Source organism: Xenopus tropicalis, chromosome 5, assembly GCF_000004195.4.
Source record: "Xenopus tropicalis strain Nigerian chromosome 5, UCB_Xtro_10.0, whole genome shotgun sequence".
In the NCBI taxonomy this organism is placed as follows: domain Eukaryota; kingdom Metazoa; phylum Chordata; class Amphibia; order Anura; family Pipidae; genus Xenopus; species Xenopus tropicalis.
Window position 1 is genome coordinate 126,767,577 of NC_030681.2, and position 23,671 is coordinate 126,791,247.

The window sequence follows — 23,671 nt, forward strand, 5'->3', positions numbered from 1 at the left end:
GGCCAAATCCCTGAAGACAAGTTTTCTCTTTATTCACTATTTTTGAACTCAAGAGAATCAGGGCTTCTACAAACAACAATATTTTTGTCAGTTATACAAAAAGAAACTCAAAATATCAATTCATTATTTACTTTTCAGTACTTTTAATATTTGTTAATTACGTTTCAAGAAAAACGACACAAACAGTATGCATGTTATGCACCTAAAGGAAAAGAAAATCCTCCCACGCAGGCTCCCTGTAACGGTCCCTTTCCCAGTCCCGCCCAGGACCCCTTCTGCCATTAGACAAGGTGAGTACCTTGCGGAAATGTGGCTCTGCTAGTGCACTTTCAATGCAGCCCCCTCTGGACCTGCTCCAGTTAGTCTCAGAAATCTTTCTATGGGTACAGTTCCCCCTTACCTCCTTTAAAAAATGCAGTAATGCACAGTGGGGCAGTAATGCACAGTGGGGCAGTAATGCACAGTGTGCCGCTCTTGGCCCTTGGAGAGCACCTCAGTTGAAGCTGTTCCTGACCTGGCTCCATCTGGGCATGCTCTGTGCCACTGATTTAACAGTAAATCACACAGTTAGGGGCAAGATGGTCCCTGCCAACCCCTTTTTCCAAAAGGAGGAGCCCACAGAGAGACATTTTTGAGACTAACTTGGAGGGAGAGTTTAGTAATCCTTGAATGTGTGCCGGAAAGCAAAATATCATTTCTATTATTTAAACCATTTAAAACATATTAAATTAGTAATCAGTCAGGTCCCACACATAGCACTGGTAGGAAGAACTGTCACTGGATCATTCTCCTGCATCTCTAATTAAGTTTGGGTCACCTGGTTTGGAGAGCTGGGTGGCTGCAAAAGCAATTAAGGCATATCTCTTTGATGTGCATGTGGTGCCCGCTTGTCACTTAACCACCTTTCAACCAATTACTCCTGTAAATATCCATGCTGTGTAAAGATAATTGTTAAACAAACGATATACATTTATGTTCAACATGAGCCAGATAGATATCTGTTCTGCATGTTTTTAAAAATAAATTCTAATTGTATTTTTTTTAATTACTATAAAGCACTAATAGGCAATTGTGTTATCTTACTCTTAATACCTCCCTTTCCCTCCAATAAATTAAACAAATAATCTGTATATGATAAACCCCTCCCTTCCCTTTATTGCTACAGATAAGACAGAGGTCATTATATAGTGGCTTTAATGGTAAGGCTGTGAAACCATTTCTCCTCCAATTGCTCTGAAAAAAGCAAAAAGGTGGAATAAGGTGCAAACTAATTAGCAAAAGGGCTCATTCTGCTCCAGGGCATAAACACTGTGACCATAAATCTGCTCATTAGCAGTCAATACAATAAAGCCCAACTTGTAATTGTAAGGGATCCCTTTGTGCCTTGTGCTGCTTACAATTCCTCATATGTTTGCTTCTACCTTATTAATGACAAAAATAAGGGGCATTCAAGAGGACAATCATGTCCTGACCATGTGCCACTCTATATGGCACCCTTGAGCCTGGCAGAGCATTATATAATGTCAAGTGAATCACTCCATGTGCCATTGCCCTTAAGATAATATATCTTTATTGCTTACTCAAAAATTCTCTAAATCTCTCTCCAGGTTTGGGGCAATGGGTCACTGGATGTGTTGCTATACTTCTCTTAGGGACAACTGTAGCAATCAGAAATTCCTTTTTAGCCAGTAGTTGAGCCCAGGTCACTTGAAATGAACAATTCATGGCAGAACATCTGAGTGTGCGGGGAAATCTCACATGGTACATTTTTGTCTTTGTGCAGAAGGAGAGAAGGGTTTTTGATCTCCTAGAAATTGTTTGTCTTGGGCTTAAAATACAGTGGCTTTGACTTGCTAATGGGAGTGGCACGGCCAGAATTCTCAAGAGCATGGCCAGAAATGAATGACCCAGTATATAAAGACATCAGAACTTTTTACTCAGTTTATATGTTATCTTAAAAACCATGCACCAACAACGTGTGCCATTTACAGGGGAGAGTGCACAATGCAAAATCTGCCATGTTTTCTGCACCTTGTGCCTTGTCCTGAGCTTCAAAACATTGCCCTGGGTCTTTACACTACAAAACAAACCGCAGAGCCTGAATTTCCCCCATGAATACAGCACATCCTGCATTCAACATCACTGTATTCAAGTAAGAGTGGCATGGACTTCCACTTACCCATCCCCTAACTTGCATGTCATGGAACCCTGTACTTACAGCTTGCTCTATAGCAGGTGCTAAGGACCTTGTGCCCACTGGCACTGCACCCCACAACTAGCACAGGATATCCAGCGTTAGGCACAGAGGGCAGCCAGACCCTGAATGCAATTGCACTAAGGGATATACTTCTGCACCTCTTGCATTCAGGGTCAGAGTAAATGTCCCCTAAACTGTATGGTCTTTGAGTAGAAAACTCTTAAAAGCAACCAAAGTGTCAGTAGTATATCAGGTATAATATGAGCATACATAGAGCAATACACACTTATAAATAAATACTTAATCATTATTACTTATTGTTATACAATATAGAAGTTATGTGTGTTACTGTTCTATAAATATACGACTGTTTAGCTTTATGTTACACTTCTGTCAATTGCTCTGACTGTAGTTCTAAAAACTATTACCAGAAATATTACTTCTTTGGAAAAGCTGCGAGTGTTGAGGGAATCTAGTAAATAAATCCTGCAATCATTTTGTGGGAGCATTTAAAATCCCCAAAAGAGAGATCCGAGAGCCATTCCCGTAGCGGCTCCTGCAAGCATTCCCATCGCAAGGTCCCCATCATTGTCATAGTATCTCTCTCGGATGATGACGTGATTGGTCGGAGGTGCTCCATATCCTACAAAATTCAACAAATAAAACAATGGCATTGTTACAAATGTACTCAATTTTAGCTAAATAAAAAGAAAAAGACTTTAGAGCTCATTTATGAGGGGCCTATTTATTAGAAATTCATTGGGAAAATGGTGTAAAAAGCAGTGTAATATAAATGGCAAATTTATCAAGGTGTGTTTTATTTTACGCTGTCCGAATGCCAGATTTGACACCGTTATTTTATGTCCCTTCAGACATTGTCTAAGAAAAAAACAGTTTTAGGACTTTTGTAAAAACAGATCACATTTTAGTTTTTATGTATACAGAAATATTAGGAATTAAAAAGGATTCACACTTTTGAGCACCACTGTAGGCAGGCGCGGATTTGTGAGGCCACAAAGTCCCGGGCCTAGGGCGGCAAACATTCTGCTCCCATACGGAGCAGTGGGGACCTCTCCCCACTGCTGCGTATGAGTTTATATCGGCGCCCACGCAAATGCGCATGCGTGCGCTAGGGGGATGGGGGGTGAGTTGCGAATGCGCATGTGTGCGCTGGGGGGGGGTGAGTTGCGGGGGGCGCCTGGGCTGGCGGCCTCGGGGCGGATTTGAAATCCGGCACTGATTGTTGGTAGTGTCACAGTACACTTATGTCAGAATTGTATTTGTATTTATGTCAGAATTGTATTTATTCAGCAAAACTGAATAGAGGCCAAAATGTAGGGAATAAAGTTAATTACATCCTCAGATAACCTGGTGGAGCTGTGATACAGCTTTCTGCCCACTTTACCCTGTGGCAACCCTACATATTAAGTCAGGAAAGGAAATTCAGGGTTCTGTACTGCTGAAAACTTCCAAAACAAATGGCACACGAAAGGCCCCAGGCCCAAGAATAACATCCTTGTGGTGTTTATACATGGGAACAGTCCTTGTGAGTGTTCACCCCAAATCTCACCCTAATTAACATTTTCCTCAAAGCAGAATCTTATTGGACTTCAGCCTGGGCCATCCCCGGCCACTGCTCTTGGCTCCCTTGAGGGGGGAAGCATCACAGTTTTGGAAACACTAATGTAATGTATATTTTACCAAATATGATGAGGTAATGATGGGTAACTGTTTTTATGTATTTATTTCCTGTTATTTATATAGTGCCAACACATTTCCACAGCACTATACAGAGATAATACATCATTCACAACAGTCCCTGCCCCATAGGAGCTTACAATCTAAGTGCCCTATCATATTCACAGTTAAAAATCTAATGCAACATTGGCTTTTACCTTGTGGGGGATATGGGTAGGAGGCATATGCTTGCCCATCTCTGGTATAGATAACTTGCGATCCGGGAACTGGGTAGCCCCCTGGGTACTGATCATATCCATAGGCCTAAAAAAGATTTTGAAAATGGTTTATAATTAATTAGCGCGTACAAAAATATTTTAGAATAAATACATATTTACCTACATCTCCCTTTATCTATCAACTATCTACCTGTAGTTCTAGTTACTGTTTCTGCCTCTTTCTGCCACTTCACTTTGGTTGCACCTAGAGGTCACAGCACATGCAGTGGCTGCTCCAAAACCCTTGTGTATTTTCAGGCTGAAACCCACTCTGTGTATGCAGTGCCACTCTGTGTATGCAGTGCCACTCTGTGTATGCAGTGCCAGGGGTGTGCAAGCAAACTGAATGGCAGGAACAGAGGCAGTATAGGTGGGTAATGGTGAAAGCCACTGACAGAGGAGCTTACCCTAAGGGGGAGCACCGAATGCAAAGGATTTAGATTTTACAAATCTATCACAAAAGTACCAAATCCATCACAAAAGAAGTGGCCAAATTACATTTTTGCATATCCATATCTGAGCACAATTAACAAAACTAGATCACACTGAGAATAATACAGCTATAGATATGCAGGGCTTTAGGGCTCTGGCACACGGGGAGATTAGTCGCCCACAACAAATCTCTCTGTTCGAGGGCGACTAATCTCCCCGGATTGCCACCCCCCCGGCGAAAATGTAAGCCGCCGGTGGGATGGCACACGCTGCGCAGGTGATTTTGGCAAATCGGCGAAAATGCCTCGCGAGGCAACTTTGGCGATTTGCCGAAATGGCCTGTGCAGCGTGTGCCATCCCACCGGCGACTTACATTTTTGCCGGTGGGATGGTAGTTCGGGGAGATTAGTCGCCCGTGACAAGGGACATTTGTCGCGGGCAACTAATCTCCCGTGTGCCAGAGCCCTTAGAGTTACTTGATAGATAGGAAAGATTCAGTTTGGCTGAAACATAAGGAAATCTTATGTTCTTGCAAAAACTGCTGAGCCAATCCTTCGGTCTATGCGTCTCTTTCTCAACTTATGTACGAAACATATCTCTGTGTATAGGTATCCTTAACGTTTATTTTTGGTATAGGTATGGGACCTGTTATCCAGAATGCCAGAGACCAGGGATTTTCCAGATAAGGGGTCTTTCTGTAATTTGGATCTCCATACCTTAAGTCTACTGAAAAATCACTTAAACAGTAAATAAACCCAATAGGATTGTTTTACCTCCAATAAGGATTAATTATATCTTAGTATTTGGTATAGGTATGGGACCTGTTATCCAGAATGCCAGAGACCAGGGATTTTCCAGATAAGGGGTCTTTCTGTAATTTGGATCTCCATACCTTAAGTCTACTGAAAAATCACTTAAACAGTAAATAAACCCAATAGGATTGTTTTACCTCCAATAAGGATTAATTATATCTTAGTTAGTATCATTTGTTGGGTTGAAATGCTGCTTACTTACAGGAGGTGGATCATATGGAGTGTAGGGTGGAGCAGGGCCATAAATAGCTTCATCATACAGCAGATTGGAATCCACAATTACCTGCAAACCAATCAAATGCTAAGTTAAAATCAACCAACCAAAAAACAGCAATAAAGAAATAAAGGGCAGCTCTGTGAAATAAATGTGCATTTCTTTAGAAAATTCCCATATTTAAGCAGAATTGGCTTATGTTAATAATCAAAATGTTCTAATATACAAACATTTGCAAGAAAACTGTCCTTGAAAAAAAAATTATGTATTTGTGCCAATGATGTGCATATTTTAGTAAGGCAGTGTTTATCCAGCATGGCAGCAGTTATGTTGCACCTCATGGCTGGGATTCCAGCTACAGTAGCTTGGTGACTTCAGACTGAGTGGGCCAAAAACCCAGTCACAAAATATTTCTGCAGGATTCAGAACACTGATTTAGGAATGGGAGTTAAGATAAGAACAAGAAAGATAAGAATATAAGGCGGCTCAGCAAGTCATGAGACACAGGTCCGCAGCGCCACCCCCCCACTCACGCACAGTACAGATAATTTAAATGAACTTATCATGTTATAATGTCAGTGATTCTATGTAGCATCCCTGTCCTGCATTCCCATGGGTCAATAATCTAACGTACCACACATTAGTGGGCCAGATATTAAATTATATTACACCCAGCAGTCTGTGCATAGGCTTATGCTGGAAATACAATACCGATATTCGTGCGGTTTTCTGACAGTGTACGGGCTCCAATTTATCGTCCCAGTAATATTCGTACCATGGCAGTGGTCCGTTTAGTGGATTGGCCAGGTTAGAAAATTACAGTCGGCTAATGACAAAATCTACGCATGTATTGTGTATCTGACCATACTTGGGGGACCTTCAATGGAAGTCACTTATACCATATATCTTACATACTACAAAAACGTATATTTGTATACATGTGTATTTACATATGGATACATTCAATTCTTTTTTATTGTTTTGACATGACTTACAGATTTAGTTCGGGCATCCTTTAGTGCAGTCTCCCAAGCTCTGTTGGAAAAAAAACACCATGGAATTCTCATTAACTCCTACAGCTTCAGACCATGTGAAATCATAATAAATTAATTTAATAAAAATACCCAATATCGATTCCTAGTATGTTGGAGTGTATTTTCCAAGCTGACCTGGAACATTAAATGGGTCTGTGATAGATTAGGCATAGCCACACAGCACACCAGTTAGCCTGAACTCAAATAAACTGGTTCACTGAGTTCTCCTTTAGCCACAGCTAATTATCCTACATCCCAAGCAAATATACAAGCGCATGATCCCGTGAGAGCTCTTCCTTTTCTGAGCAAACAGATGAAAGTGCAGTTGTGTATTCATGCTAGTTTGTATAAATGACTGAATTTGTAGTTGTTCTGCAATGCTGCTGTTGGAGCCAATCAAAAGCTGGGGCTGTGATTGTGTTCTTGAAATATATTGGGCAGGTATGTGCAGCGTATATCTGTCACTCAGGACAATATTAGCTTAATTGACTTACCATTGCCAGGAACATTTACATAGTGCTCTATGCTATTGTAGAATTATAAAATACAAGAGCCATAAATATCCTGTAAATTGTATCCTTATAAACAGAGCTTAGTGATGTCATCAGTATAATCAGCGCTTAGTGAAATCATTTTTGTCACATGACTCACTGAAACTTGTGTATTATAATAAATAATAAACCTCCTGTTGTAAAATATGTGGATATTTGGATATATGGTCACTTCACCTTACCGCCTTTTATATGGTCATAGGACTCCACTGTGCTTAATAATATTCTTATATTTTACAAGAGGGGGTACATGTTTTAACTATATAATTAGTTGTACATCTATGTAAAGGTAAGCACTGCAAGTCATCAAACACAACTCATTTTATTTGAGGAATAGCCACTTACAAGCAGTCGTCAGCACTTTCAGCAATCAGGTTAATAAGTTTCCCTTCATGACAAACAATCTGCAGGCAGCAATCCTTATTCCGTCCTTCTGGCAGGTTTAAATCTTTGAAAGTAACAATTACAAAAATGTAAGTTTTTATTATTGTACTAGGGAAATGCTCTAAAATAACACTTTCTATAGTAATAATAAGAGAAAAATATATTTCATAAATATCAGCAAACAAAAAATGGCTTCTATTTGGACCGACTGTGGCTGCCTTAATTTGGCCTTGCACGTTACACTTATGATCTTTTAGACTACATTTAGAGCCAAACAGTCAGATAGGTAGGTAAATACAAAAGAATTCCTCCCCTATCTGCTGATTCAGCACTAAACACTTACAGGTGCTTGGGCACCTTTTAAGGCACCCCATCACACTTTTGAAACCGGCCGATCAACGACCAATATCCAATGCTGGTGCGCATATCAGTCACCTTGTCCCCACCAAACACTTACCGATTATCGCATGAAACAAAGTTTTGTGTGATAATATCAGTGCATGTATGACAACTTATGGCTATAGTTATCATGCTGTGTAAAATGTGGAGTGAAGCATTACCGGTGATGTTGCCCAGGGCAACCAATCAGCAATTAGATTTCAACAGTTAGAAAATCAAAGCAACGCATCTGATTGGCTGCTATGAGCAACATCACCGGTGATGTTTTACTCCACTTTTTACACAGCATGATAAATATACCCCTTAGTGTATAGTCATTAGAGCTCAGCTAGCTATAATACCACTTTTCTTTTCTACAACCTGGGCCTTATCTTGGCAGCCTAGCTGGGATGCTCCTGTATCTGTTCCATCCATTTGTGCCCTGGTAAAGTGCTACTTGAGCTTCTAACTCTTCCTGCCTAAAGGCGGAAGCAGCACTGCAAACAAATGACTGCAAATGCTGATATGAACAATCTGGGCTATTCATGTCTTTGTTGGTAAAAATCATACGAGACCTCCATGGCGAGATAGCACTGCAGGACCTGAGAGGAGTATCTCTCACACAGCTCATGGCATTACCTCTGCAATCATTTCCCACTCTGATGCTGATGCACTCTGTCTGCATGTAGATCTTATCTTCCATGTCTTGGCGTTCCTGGTCACTATAATATACCAGGCACCCATTGGACCATAGATCAAACCAGTTCTTTTTCCAGCGTTTTAAGATTGTGCCTTGGGATAAAATAAGGAAAAGTATGGTGGTCATCCTTTTTGTCATCCTTAGACACAAACATATTGGGAACACATTAACAAAAATGTAAGCAATTTCTAGTGGCAGCTTTAATGCATTAACACACGTGCAAGGCAAGTTAAAGTGTGTAACATTATGCAAGGCCGGTATTTGTATATAACTGTGCAAGATAGGTAGGTTACACTAAGCATATTTATTAACATTGGATTCTATAGCAGCCAATCAGCTCTTTGCTTTTAGTTTCTAACTTGAAGGTGACTGTTCAAATCTTATTGCTGATTGGTTACTATGGGTAACATCACCAGTGATGTGTTGTCTCCAGTGTTAATAAGATGGAAAGTGTAAATAGATGTAGACAACACACTGGGCCCATGGTTAGTGTTTGATTTGAGAAGCTGTACAGGTGCCTTATGGAGGACACTAACTGGCCATAATACTCTATGATTGGTAGGTTATAGCTAGAGTGCTGGGGCAGAAGTATGGATCAATATTCACACTGATGATCTTTGGGTGCCATTATCCCCCAATATGGGCAGGTTCCAGTTTGAGCTTAACCATGGGATGTAAGTGAAATGCTACTTACTCTGGCGAAGCATCCAACCGCTCTTTACGTAAGCCATGGCTTCTGCTCCTAGATAAAGAAAATGAATGTCACTGTTTATCTGCTACACAGATTAGGTATTCGAATGGTTACACGCAGAAAGTTGCAACAGCTACTGTATTCGTTTAGGACTATTGTTCTTCTCAGGTCACAGATATGTACTTCTGGCCTGATCCAACAGAGCCAACAGCTGCAATATAATAGGTTTAGTTTTCAGTTTCTACAGTGCAGCTTGTCAAGGAAAAACTGTTGGATAGGCCAGTTTGATTGTAGCTACATTTTATTCGTACGTACGAAGGCAGTATCCAGACATTCTTAAATGAGAATTGTCTATGAGATGATACTACTTTGAATAACCCAAAGCATGTTTGTCTTATAGTCCTGAAACAGTCTTATCAGTAGTTAGCTTTTTTATCTCTAAGAACAGACAAAGAGGCCCAGTTGACCAACACCCAACATGCTTTTCACAAGTTTGCGGACTCATCAAAATGTTTTTACAACAGCAAAAAGAAACATTCTTACACAATGTATTTCACAACCCCTCTAATATTAAATGATATGAACAAGATGGAGAAAAAAACAAGATGGTTTCTTTTTTCTCTGACATTCCTCCCTGTTGTTCAAAATCTTGAACATATATATTCTTCTTACCCAGAACTCTATTCCGCTCACCTATAAAAGGTTAAGTGGCAGTACAGAGTTGCCTATCAGGGTTCCCATCTAAATCAGCAAGTTCTTCCTTACCCTGCTCATACAGGAATGGGATCCTGCTATGGATAAGGTCGGCCAAACACAGAAGGTTGCTGATCAGAAGGGGCTGTTGTATATTTGATCCAGGAGCTAAATGGGTGAGCACCCTCCCTTCAGCTGCCCCTCCATGTAACCTCTGGATGAAATACTGTATTTGCAACAACACAACCTTTTATAATATATAACACAAGGCCCATTGCAATCCCACAAATTTAGTACCATAAAAACTTTTAAACACTTGATACCCAAATCCTTATGATTCCCATAAATGAGAAAGGGTTCTGTAGGACTCAATTGGGTCATGTGAGTCACCAATCCAGGTACAACTCTCCTTACCTGTGATTGTATAAACCCCACCCTCATCTATTAGTAGGTAATCTAGGACCATTCTATTCTATAATGCCATCTTCCTGACTTATTTCTCATTTATTATTTTGATGGAACTTATAGTTTCATTTATTATACCATCCCTTATACTAGTATACTTAATTAATCTATTGACTATTTTCTCATCCTATCAAGGCAGGGAACCACATCCATCCTTTATCTGAGGTGGAAAATAATTCCTTTTTTTTGTTTATTACCCTGGAATGGATACCGTGATTGTCTATGTATGAGATGTTCAGATGTTGTCTGATAACAGGTACAACTCTTTCTATGGTGCAATTTCCCTACGCTCCCATAGGGAGCCATGAGTAAGATTAGTTTCCAAATATAATATAGTTCTTATCGAAGTATCCTAGAAATGATTGTACCGTGATACCCTGGCCAATATCTGAAACCATCTCATATTATCTGTCACCTTAGACTTAAACTCTTATCTTCATCTTCTCCTCGGTCAGGGCAGGAACACCTGGGGACATAAGAAGTATACATTTTTCCCACACCAACATGATCATTACAATTACCCTGCATTTTATCACATTTTTTTCCCATATAATCCATGTAGAAATTCAGAATAGCATTTTCACAATCTGTGTTTCCCACATGAATCTTAGGTAAGTACATTAAGTGATTGTATGATTAGCAAACATGGATCCTACACATATGGTGGGTGTATCTAGTAACCCTGTTATTTCCAAATATGTTCCCCGATCACTAATTGCATTTTGATACTTATAATTTGTGTCTATTGCAACTTCATAGCTATAATCTGTAAGATTAATATCATTGATAGAGATAGGTATCCCTACTAAAGGTATCCCCTTGTGGGTGACTGGAATGTAAAAACATCTCCAGCAGTCAGTAGTATGTAACTGCTTTGCAGCCTGCTGGTGTAAGAGCCATATAGAATTTGGCAACCCCCCTTTACTGGTGTAAAGCAATGATAAGGACCTTTACCCAGAATAACAAACACAGAGTCATTATTTTATAAAAGTCCTTTTCTTCCTGATGATTCCTCTTCACCCAGAGTAGGCCCACGCATAGTGTCAAAACCTGAAACTGGGACCGTTGGTTAACAGACTAGTGGGATTATTATTACCACTCTCGTCTGACTTACTTTAAAGATGCTTTTTATCCTCTTGATTCCTGTAGAACTGAATCAGTCTCCTTAGTTGTCTTTCTGTTGATGTGATCTCGTTGGGGGGGTTGAGTGTAGGGACAGGTTCAGACTCTGTCACTGGAGATAACACTCTGCTCTGACTATCAGCAGGACTTTGTATGGGAAATACCTTCTTACAGTGTCAGATGTGTATTCAGTTTGGCTGACAAATCTCTTTATCACCGCCCAATCTCCTGATTGGAGAGAGTGAGTTCCAAATACAGTCTCTGAATCTGATAAAGAATAGAACACTTTTCCATACAAGTTAGTGAGCTGCTTAAACAATTGCTTAACATAGTCAGTAAGAGAAACATGTTGTTCCTACCAATATTTGAATAAACAACCCAGTATTTGGTGGTCTACCAAAAACAACACAAAGGAAATAACTGTTGGGGACCCTTAGGGGTGTCTCATAGATGACAATGCAAGGGTTAAAGCTTGTACCCAGTTAGCTTTACCTGTTATTAGTTCTGTGGCTTTTGTTACTGCCCATGCCTCAAATCGACCCAAAACATATCTATGCATACAAATACATAAAAACATTTAAATAGGTGAATACAATCTATCTGTAACCTTTGAAACTGATAGAATGGTTTAACCAGGTGTTATAATTATGTTATTTTTTTCACAAATCCAAAAGCAAACCATAATCTTGTTTACCATACATATAATTCCCCCCTTTTGGAGACATGAGATGGGAGGTGCAAAGTGTTTTACTAACAAATTAGATAAACGGGAGGTGCACACAAACAACCATAATCATGTTTCCAAATATCACCTTATATCTTATAACATTTACTGGTCCATTTAATATGGACTTGTGCCACAGCCTTACTTTTGCAGCGTTTTAAAAATTACTAAAGTCACTGGTGTATGTGGCTGTCAGTTGGTGTATGTGGCTGTCAGTTGGTGTATGTGGCTGTCAGTTGGTGTATGTGGCAGTTGGTGTATGTGGCTGTCAGTTGGTGTCCCTGTTAGAACCATACAAGCAGCCTGTTTGTCAGCAGCTTTATCTGCCTTATCATTCCCTGCAGTAATGTTATCTTTCCCTTTGAATATGACTACAGCCTTTTCTAACAATTACTTGAAGTGACATTGACACCTTTAATTTTGTGAATCTATACTTACTTTGATAGCAATAATGACTGTTATCCACAAAATCACTGACAAACATACCAGTTTAGCAATATATATATATACCCATACATATACATACACTTTCCATGGGTGTCTATATTTCCCTTAACCAACTGAGTGTTAAAGTTTATCCCACTTAGCCCTCAATCTGGTTCTTAAAGCTACTACTACTGACAGAACTACTCCCTTTATTTCTCTCATTTGGTCATAACCCTCTACTTCTCCCTCACTCCGTGTCTTCCTAATCTTAGTTACATTGATCCCTACTGTGTGTCCCAATTCTAATAGAATTTCAGCATCCATCTGTCCCAATTAACTTTGACTGAATTTGTATAGGGTATCCCATTTGAGTGTACACCATCACATGGGATAGCCATACCAATCTGTTTTGTTAATTTAGCCCATTTGTCTATTTAGCCACTTACCCACTGGCCATCTTTCATCACTGCCTCCCGGTGACAGTGATGACTCAGGAGCTCCTATTCTCTCTGTTCCCGGAACAGAAAAAATCGGGGTCTGGCCACCCCTCGGTTTTGGGTAAAATGTTCCCATATGGAACTGGGCTGGAGACGATCACGCTCCCCCCTTTTACACAAAACAAAAATCTATATATTCCCAATATACAGATTTTCACAAAAGTGGGTTTCGGTGGCTAAAATTCACATACAGGTTAACCCTTCATTTGTTCCCGCCAAAATTTCCAAAACAGATAGATACAAACAAATCCCATAAGAACTGTTAGAACTAATTTCATTTGTATAACCATAACCAATGACTACACTCTATATCTGATGGTAGGCAATCCTTACTAGTATCATTCTACAATAAATCCTTATTAATATAGTTACACAGTGAGATTAATTAAAGAACAATTATCCCATAAAGGGCAGAGAGAGAGTTCTTATCATTAAACAAAAAATACTTCCACTGACACATTAGTACATTCACAGTTACCTAAACATGAACACAACATGTAATGGGTTATGCACATCTGTTACACTAACTTACAAGGGTTAGACACAGACTAACAAAGAGACAAACAAACAACTTACGGCTGGCCTATCCAAGGTTCGTAGAGCGGGTTACTCTTGTAGATACAGCCAAGCGAGGGAATGAAAGTGATAGCGAGAGCTTATCAGAGACAAATCTTGGTCTCACCTTTATTGGCGCCTAAGGTCTCAGTATCCAATCATCTCCTCCTGTATGGCTGTCCTCCAATTTCTCCACTCCCGGGTTTACTTCGGCACCAAAGCTGTCAAGGAAAAACTGTTGGATAGGCCAGTTTGATTGTAGCTACATTTTATTCGTACGTACGAAGGCAGTATCCAGACATTCTTAAATGAGAATTGTCTCTGAGCTGATACTACATTGAATGACCCAAAGCATGTTTGTCTTATAGTCCTGAAACAGTCTTATCAGTAGTTAGCTTTTTTATCTCTAAGAACAGACAAAGAGGCCCAGTTGACCAACACCCAACATGCTTTTCACAAGTTTGCGGACTCATCAAAATGTTTTTACAACAGCAAAAAGAAACATTCTTACACAATGTATTTCACAACCCCTCTAATATTAAATGATATGAACAAGATGGAGAAAAAAACAAGATGGTTTCTTTTTTCTCTGACAAGCTGAATCATATTTTTACCCCCACTTGCACCCGTATGAACCTTCCATCACATATTTTATCAAACCCAGCTGCATGTTTTCCTTGCCTTCTCTGAATGATCTAAATGCTCAGTAGCAGAATGCTGAACTTGATGGACTCAGACGTTATTCTGCTATGTTATTTAGAATGTAATCTTTGCCCCTTATTTTGGAAGCAAAACATCTTTACTCATCTTCAGAGGCTACACTATTATTGCCATAACAGCAAAGTCTGCTATTCCCCAGTGTTTACAGAAATCCCAGAAGAATGAATGAGATTGTTGTTTAAGCTCTGGGTTTTCCAATGTTTAAACACAGTAGTGCAAGAATTTCAATTCCCAGAATATTGGATCGTAACTTTTATTGTGCTTAGATACACAATTCATATTGTTAGCCCTGCTGGTTATACACGTATGGAACATTTACATTAATTAAACCCAACAGGACTGTTTGCCTCCAGTAAGTATTAAATATATCTTAGCTAGGCTAATGTACAATGTTCTGTTTATTATTACAGAGAAAATGCCTTTTTAAGTCTATGGGAGATGGCCTTCCCGTTATTCTGAGCTTTCTTGAAAATGGGTTTCCAGATAATGGATCCTATACCTGTACTGCAGTGTGCTACTAATACAGGTAAGGGACTTGTTATCCAGAATGCAAGGTACCATTTTATTATTACAGTTATGGGACCTGTTATCCAGAATGCAAGGTATTGCTTTATAACAATTATGGGACCTGTTATCCAGAATTCTGGGTACTGGTGTTTTCCAAAAGAGAGGTATTTCCATAATTTGGATTTCCATACCTTAAGTCTACTAATAAATAATGTAAAAATTAAATAAACTCAATGGGATTGTTTTGTCCCCAGTAAGGATTAACTATGTATTTAGACAAAGTGCAATGTACTGTTTTATTATTTCAGAGAAAAGGGAATCATTTTGAAAAAATTAGAATTATTTGATTAAAATTGAGTCTATGAGAGATGGCCTTCCTGTATCCTTTCTGGATAATGGGATTCTGGATTACAGATCCCATACATGTACAGCGAAAATTAAAATAATTTTTTCAAAGTTTCAATTATTTAATTAAGGGTGATGGCTGTCCCGTAATTCGGAGCTTTCTGGATAACGTGTTTCTGGATAACAGATCCCCATACCTGTATTTTTCCTATTCCCTCTTTTTAAAGGCCATTTCAACATTAATATTATCTAAGGCTGTGACACTAAGGATTCAAGCATGTGATAGTTAGAAATGTATTTGTCATGCAATGTCAGTAGTGCAATAAAAACTGAAAGAAACCTATAGTTAAAGTGTTCAGTATTGGTGTTTGTTGGTACAAACCTGCAGGGAAACATGAGTTGAGTCAGAATAAGCATTGTTTGTTGCTATAGAATGCATAGAAACTACACAGTATGGCAAAGGCACTGAAAACCACCATGTTCCTGTACCTTGAGAGTACACACCATGCTTCCCTATATAAGTGTAAGGCACAGTATAGCAGTATGTAAGGGTTCTGTTGAACTATAGGATAGCACAGCACACATCCAGGCACTAGTAGAGTTCCTGTGCTACAGAAAGCCCAAGGGCCTATGTTGCTACGCACTTTAAGAAACAAACAGGGCAAGCAATGGCACTTTTACACTGAATCACAACTTTGCAGGCAGTTCCGCTTGTGTAATCATTGCTTAATGAGCTATATTTTCCCCCAGAAGCAGGTGATTCCCAGTGAAAAACAAAATGTAAATTAAAGGAACTCCTTAGGGAATATATTGTGTATTAATGTAATGCATCCAATGCCACAACTAAACGAGTCCTTCTCGTCATACAGCCTCAGTCCATTTGAGTTATATTTCATAAATTAAACAAAGAGGGACTTCAATCATTATTAAACGGATAGTTCACCTTTAAATTAACTTTTAGTATGTTGTTGAGAGTGATGTTCTGAGGCTGTGGTACATTTCAACATTGTATCAGCCAATCACAATTGGCAAATGTGCTAACTGGGGGGAGAGTGCTTGTTGCAACCTATGAACTCAATGTAAAGTGCTACTGCACACTTACAGAAAACAACACAACTTACCCTGACAAAACTGGCCAATTACACCAAACCACAAAAAACAACATATGCCGATGTTGTTTTATTATTATTATTATTATTATTATTATTACTGTTAGAGTAAACATCTGCAAAAATATATAAGGTTAAACTAGAGGGTTCATTTACTACAGTAGCCTTATGTGCTCAATGTGTAATCGGACGCAAATCACCATGTTTATACCCACAATGCTGTGTTTCCCAGCAGAATTGTAACTTCATGTGGCGGAAACAAGTTAAAAAGCATACACTAGTGGGCTCAGCAGTGCTGGTGTAAATGGTGTAAATTCTAATGCACCACCCAATAAAAATACCCAAGGAGATGGCAAAACAACAGCACAACAAGCTCACAAGCTCACACCATGTTTATGATGAAAAATAACATTCTATATTGCTGATTTGTTGATTTCCTTTTTTCTGTTCCATAAAATCAATAAAAATCTAAATGACAAAATTCTAATGCACATAATCCATAATACCATTAGTGTGTGATTGACTGTACAGAAGTCAGTTGTTACGTTGGCACAAACTGCTAAAGGAAGCCTGGCATTACAGAGTCCCCTTGTGCCATTCTGCCCTGTACTTTGAACAAGTGATGAGCGAAAATTTTAACCAGGTTTTGTTACGAAAGATCACCCGTAGACTGCAATGGCTGCAAAAAAAAGCTGTGCAGTACACTGTAGCTGCAAAAAAAAAAGCCCATTGACTTTGATGCATTACACAAATTTTTGTCATTTCTGACTACAGTTTGAACATGTACACACTTTATTGGAACAAGCTAAATGGACACTACACAAAAGTTGTAAGAAGCAGAAAAGAAAAGGGCTTATTTACATTTGGAACGTGGTTTCTAATTGTCATAAACTATTTTCCTTGTGCACAGAATACATAGATAACAACTATAGCAAAAAAACATACATATAGATATAAATGCAAGCACTCGTACCCTTCCTCTCTTTCTCTTTCTCATGATGGGGAAGATGAGGCTCCTCGGCTGCGAGTTTGCTGTTCATGCTGCAGTGAATATGTTTGCAGACTATGAGGTATGATGTGTTATTAATGCGGAACAGAAGGAGCAGGTAGAAAGGCAGTGGGATAACGAAGCCACAGATAATATGGATATGTTTGTTTCTGGATGAGAACAAGCCCTGAGTTTACTTAATGCTGTTGCCACCCATGGGAATAATGCTGATCTGCTGAATACTGACATGATTGTCTTAGAAGAGTTTATTCATTTATTTATTTTTGCAAGGTAATTGGAATAGACATCAGGAAATTTTAGTTAGGTCTTGCTTCTATAGCATAGGCAGAGTTGTGCTGGAGTTAAATGGACTACCTTTAGTTAATGATGACTAATATAGTGTTCAAATAAAGAGACTAACCTAAGGGTTCTTACAAGGGACTAATGCACTGATGCGCAGGTAAGTAAACTTACACAAGCAATATGGGTAGGGTTGCCACCTGGCTGGTATCTGACTTGCGTGGCCGGTAAATCACCCGGTAGGGCCAGCACTGGTATTTCAAATTTATTTACACTTGTATAATGCCCTATAAATTCCTCCCTTCGCTGACCCTCTCTGCTGCTAATCACCCTTTATAACCACAGGTCACCCCTCTGCCCCGCCTATTACCCCACCAATTTCTGGGCCCCATCCACTTTTCCCTCCACCCAGCCAGCCCATTTACCCACCACCCACCCCTTACATCATAGCCCTGCCCCAAAATGAAGTCACAACCCCACCCCCAACCCAAAGGCCAGATAGAAAAAGGTGCCAACCCTAAATATGGGGGTGTACTCATAGGGCGAAGATACATGGGGTGATCAGTTGCCACAACTAACACTAGTATACAAGTTGTCGCAACTAATCACCCCGTGTGTCTTCTCCCTACCTATTACGAATGTCAGCTATATATGTAAATAGATATATATGGGATCCTTATTTGATGGAGCAGGACGCAAAAATAGGTCTCCATGGTCCCGCTGGATAATGTGAAGTTTCTTCTCACAATAGAAAGTAGCAATTAAATGATATTGTTTGTAAGTTTGCAGTTGAAAAGCTGATTCTACTAATTATTTTGGGTTCCCTGCGATAAAAAGGCTGCCCTAAGGGCTACATGGATGTTCTGCCCTGTCACACTAAGCCCAAAGTCTTAGTGCTCTTTTGTAGGTCCTAGCTGGGGCTCACAGCAGTGTAACCTTTACTGTAAATAATGGCATGGTTGGCACAGTGTCAACATAAGACCTGCACCAGAGACAACAAATTGGTGCAAGCTGCATCTTTCTATCTGCCACAGGAATTCCGTTTGCCTGTGTGTCACCTCCATGCCGATACAAACCCTTCTTTTAACTTCCAGCCCTTCATATATCTCGCTACATCTGTTCAGTTGCATATTAGCTGGAAATAGCACGTAAAACAAAAGCTCATCCATTACTAACAAATGATTCTGTTATAAAAGTGTCCAAACCACCTGACATAGGCCTATAAGGACCCGAGTGCAACAAACCATGTATACCTATCACTGTAATCTGTTACGTCAAAAAGTATGAGTAAATACCATTTTTATATGCTGGAATACAGCTACAAAACAGTTCTTCTCTTTCTGCATCATTTAAAACCCTAGCAGGAGAGGAGGGAGTAAAACATTGATGTTACAAATGTACAGATGTAACAACTTCTTCACAGCTTACAGACAGTATGCAGGAACTACATAACCCACAATGCCTTACTGACATCACGTGTGCAGGGAATCGTGGGGTTTGGAGGATGCAGGCTGAAGGCAGGCTGAGAACAGGCTACTATTGTTACATTTTAATTGAGTCTTAAAGCGGTCAAAAATACAAACATTAGTACATGGGTGCCTAAGGGTAGCTTCCAAACACTGAAACTTACATGTCCTGTTGAGCAGGTAGGCTAACTATGGGATATATCTCAGTGCCACAGACTGCTCACATTTCTTCCCACTCTCCTTCTGTCTGTCTGTGTTTTCTATATTATCTGTTGAACAGAACAAGAACTAATACAAATGAATTTTAGCATGGGATCTGCAGGACTGTAATTTGTGGATCTGTCAGATCCAGACCTGCATGAGCCCAGATCACAGAGGATGTTATCTTGGGACTAGTGATGTGCAGGTCAGACTGGGGAACCCTCTTCCTCTGCTTCTAACGTTTTCCTGTCTGGGAACCTAAGATGCGCACAGAAATAGCTTACAGAGTGGAAAGATGCAGGAACAGGTTGGGTTCTGGCCCTACAATGGTAACATTTTGTGGGTTTGGGTTGGGTGCAGGTTGAGTTTTTCCTGACCCGCACATCATTACTGGGCACCATACAAGAGTCAACAGGCTGCTCACTGGGGCAAAGGAGGCTGGGGAGCAGTGTCATAATATATTTTATAACTTAATTGCCCCAAAACATTGTACCCTATTAAAAAGCTAGGACAGCTTTCCAAAGCCAACGTCTTGCTTTTATGTTGGCCCATTCAATGCTGTCGCCATTTACAAGATATGAGCATATTTGTTTCTCTCATAGTTTGTTTCAAAACTGACACTAGAGGGATGTTAATTAAAAAAAACCTTGAGGGCATCCTGTATTAGTGTACTAAACTGGTAGAATGACATATTTCATCAAACAAACTGCCATCTGAGCCTGTTGACATAATAAATACTAAACCTTAGCGCTAATCACATGAATGCACAATGCAAGTTTGACTGCACACAAACATATCTGCTACAGAATACTGTTTGGAAAGGAGGCTTGCTATAGATAGAATACTATAATGCTTCTAGGTGACATTTTTGTCTCTAGGGGCTATCAACAAACCATGTCATAGCCAGACAGCGAAGGAATGGCATTGCCTTCTTTTTTTTTGTGCATAATACACTTCTGCAGGACTGGCACCTGTAGGAGACATTATACATGATCCCACGCAGTGGATGAAATTTTAATAATCAAACTTCCAGGTTTTATGGAGAACAAAACATGTTTATGACCAATGGAGCGGCCACCCTCTCAAACTCATCACTGCACTCCTCCACAACAGCTCCCTTTGTCCTAGCTGTTCCTGTGCAGCACAACAGGTATGGCAAGCTCCATCTCATGCATAGGGTTACCAGCTACCAGGTATTTTACAGGTCTGATCAGTAAAAATAATGCTTGATCCCACTGTCATTAATAGAAAAGAAGGTTAAAAATATACAAAGTCCAGAAAAGTAGAGTAAGTAGAAAAAGTAGAAAAGTAGCAACCCATACTAATAATGCCACATAATCTTCTCTTTGAAGCAACTGCAGACACTGATCCAGATCCAGAGTTTAGTGGTGGGAGGGTGTCCAGGGATCTACAGAGTGTGGGTCTCTAGAGGAGTAACCTGAAGTTACTTGGTCCCACAACTAAATCAGTCTAGAACCCCCAAATTTATGGGAAGATGACCTGGCCATCTCCATGTCAGCTGCATATGGGTAAGCTCCTCCCCGTTGACCCCAGACAGAAAACCCTCCCCTATCAAAAACTTTAAAGCCTTCCCACTCCCTTTCACAGTTGTCTTTTTGGTCTTCTGCCTTGGACTTCAGGCAGTAAGCAAATATATATATTTTTATCTCGCAGAAAAGGCGGCCATAAGAGGGAGTCAGGTTTTAAGGGTTTCCTGACAAAGGGCTACTGAATTGGGCAGTGTAATGAAACCAGATTATGGTTCCTGCTTGCTGGGAATGCAGTATGTGTAGGCCCTGGAACTTAAGGCCTTGCCAAGAAGGCGGCTGTTCTACATTCCCCCGCAAGTATAGCCTCCCAAACCGGCTTGCTGAGAGGCGTTGGCTGGGGCACATAGGAATACTGGTTGCAGTGCAGTGGTCTAATGTGTTTTTCTGAATGCACTGAAAGACTGAAAGACTACTACCTAAAATCTTTCCATAGTACTAGAGCCTAAATGGCTCAAAAAGGCCTGAGGGGTACGAAGTGGTGCGATACAGTAAGCAGTGTACTTCTTTTTTACTTTGTTTATTTTTAAAGATGGATCCTTTACACTGCACTACCGCACTACTTTGCATGTGTATATGCATTGTGTGTGTGTATATTTGGCTATATATACATGTGTTTATACTAAGCATGATTGAATGTATAGCAGGAAAAAACCCCCAAATCTTTCATTCGGATAAGTTAAGGCTTTTACATTGTGGGTGATGAAGCTTGTTCCTTATGTGGTTCCAAGGTCCCAGTGAATAAGTAGGTATTTATATTCATTTAATAGAAATTCTAGCTCCACCTGCCTATTCAGCCCTAAACATAGATTTTGCTCAGGTGCCTTCAATGGCGCCCCAATCAAAATCTTTTCACCTGGCTAATCGTCGAGACGACCGATATCTGCAGCCCTTGCGATATCAGCAGCGCCGGATTTCAAATCCGGGTGCCCCTAGGCCGCCCCCCATTCGCGCCCCGCCCATGCGTGAACAAACCCACCTCCCCCCGAGCCACCATACACGCACTGAATATCATACGAAATGAGGTATGTAGGCTTTAAAGTTTTGATAGGGGAGAGTCTTCTATCTGGGATCAAAGGGGAGGAGCTTACCCATATGGAAAATGGCTAGAAAAGGAAAATCACAGTGGTATGATGTAATTTTTCCTTATACATGAATAAAGATATATAAGAAGTATAAAAATAAACAAGAGCCATGAATATCAAGTATGTTACACCTGTCCTTCAGCCTTGTGCTTTAATATAGTCCTGGAACTTCTTTGTGACAATTTTATTTATTCCCTATATATTATATACACATTGATCTCCTGTCCAACAAAGCTTATTGGTCCTGCATGTAAGTATTTCTGAGTCCAGAGTCTGCTGCCTATACTAGTGAAGTTCGTTGTTTAAGATGGGAAAGATACAGTGGGGCATGTTGCAAAAACAACTTTCATTTTGTTCATTGTAGCTGTATTATCTACAGAGACGCCCACCCTCCATGTGATTATGGTTCAGACAGTGGTGCATGTTGTAAAAAAGAGCTTTCATTTTGTTCATTGTAGCTGTGTTATCTACAGAGACACCCACCCTCCATGTGATGTTATGGTTCAGACAAACTCTATTTTGCTAAAAAAAAAAAAAATCCCTTACACCCAATACCTAATCTCTTGCATTGCTGCACCGGTGTTTGTAGCACACATAAATAGTAATTAGTCACTTTGAATTAGTTTTGGACAGTTTTTTAGTGTTACTGGCTAGTTCTGTACCAACACATTTGCTATTCCACATCTCTTGTCTAACAGCAGTTGTATTTATAATTCCACTTGTGCATATGTGTGTACATAAAAAGAAATTGTGGAGTAATGCCTACCTGATAGTTTGGCAGCTCAATAATGTCGATATCAACAACCTGCTCTCAAGCTAACTCTGAGTCTCGTATGGTTCTTTCCTGCTTGGCACCGCCTTGTCTTACATCACAACAATCTTATGACTGATGACTGGAGTGACTGGAGTAAGACTGGAGTATACTTGCAGCTGCCAGGGTTCTCTCTGTAACAATGGGCTTCTGGGAAATGTAGTCTGTGGAATAAGCAGCAAGTTGCTTGGCAGGATTTCCAAAAACTGAAGCCTGCGAAATAAGTTACTTGGCAAGTTCAAGAAAATGAGAATTCTGCAGAGTTCCACCGCTTTCTCTGTCAACAGCCCTTTGGCACATTTGTTATTTAAACAATGACTCCTATTTATCAACACTTCTGCAGCTCCAGCCTTCTAAATGTCGTCTAGATGACTGTATTGTAATTTTATAAGGCAAACATTACTGGAGAATATTAATGTTGTCATTTTCAAATTTAAACTGCTTCTAGGAGTCTCCTTTTCTGTTTTGTACATAACTTTCTAACCCTCTGGGTTTAACACTAAATTGTGTTTTTTTTTTCTATATGTAAAAATGGGTCCAGCTCACGTTCTGCCACAATGTGTTATCAGCCAGCGCTGTGCAAATATTAGGAATTAATCACCCAACCCGACAGTACCAGTCTAGTAATGTTACAACCACATAATAAGTAAAAATATATTGGTCCTACGCACACAGGGAATATAAACAATATGAGCAAATCGTTTGTTCCCCCTAGGTCAATGTGAAATTCAGATGGTGAAATCTCAGTTTATCTAAGCTAAT

At 39.8% G+C, this 23,671-nt stretch overlaps 1 protein-coding gene across 4 annotated transcripts; it reads right to left on the minus strand.

Moving 5' to 3' along the window:
* Window positions 1-7: 7 nt before the first annotated feature.
* On the minus strand, window positions 8-23,034 carry plekhb2 (pleckstrin homology domain containing B2). 4 transcript variants are annotated; one of them, XM_012970091.3, is made up of 8 exons: window positions 22,865-23,034; window positions 9,352-9,399; window positions 8,597-8,749; window positions 7,541-7,643; window positions 6,606-6,645; window positions 5,599-5,679; window positions 4,093-4,198; window positions 8-2,840 (listed from the first exon to the last, which is right to left on the minus strand). In XM_012970091.3, exons 2-8 carry the CDS (start codon window positions 9,386-9,388, stop codon window positions 2,707-2,709), a joined length of 654 nt encoding a protein of 217 aa, XP_012825545.1. In that variant the 5' UTR covers window positions 9,389-9,399; window positions 22,865-23,034; the 3' UTR covers window positions 8-2,706.
* Window positions 23,035-23,671: the final 637 nt, after the last annotated feature.

Excerpts from the sequence above, each read along its gene's own strand:
- plekhb2 (XM_031901522.1), bottom strand. The coding sequence starts at position 17,551 with ATGAACAGCAAACTCGCAGCCGAGGAGCCTCATCTTCCCCATCATGAG. Across the intron at positions 8,750-9,351 it reads CGGTTGGATGCTTCGCCAGA|GCACAATCTTAAAACGCTGG; the intron begins GTAAGTAGCATT and ends TTTTATCCCAAG. Across the intron at positions 6,646-7,540 it reads GAAAGTGCTGACGACTGCTT|AGCTTGGGAGACTGCACTAA; the intron begins GTAAGTGGCTAT and ends TTTTTCCAACAG.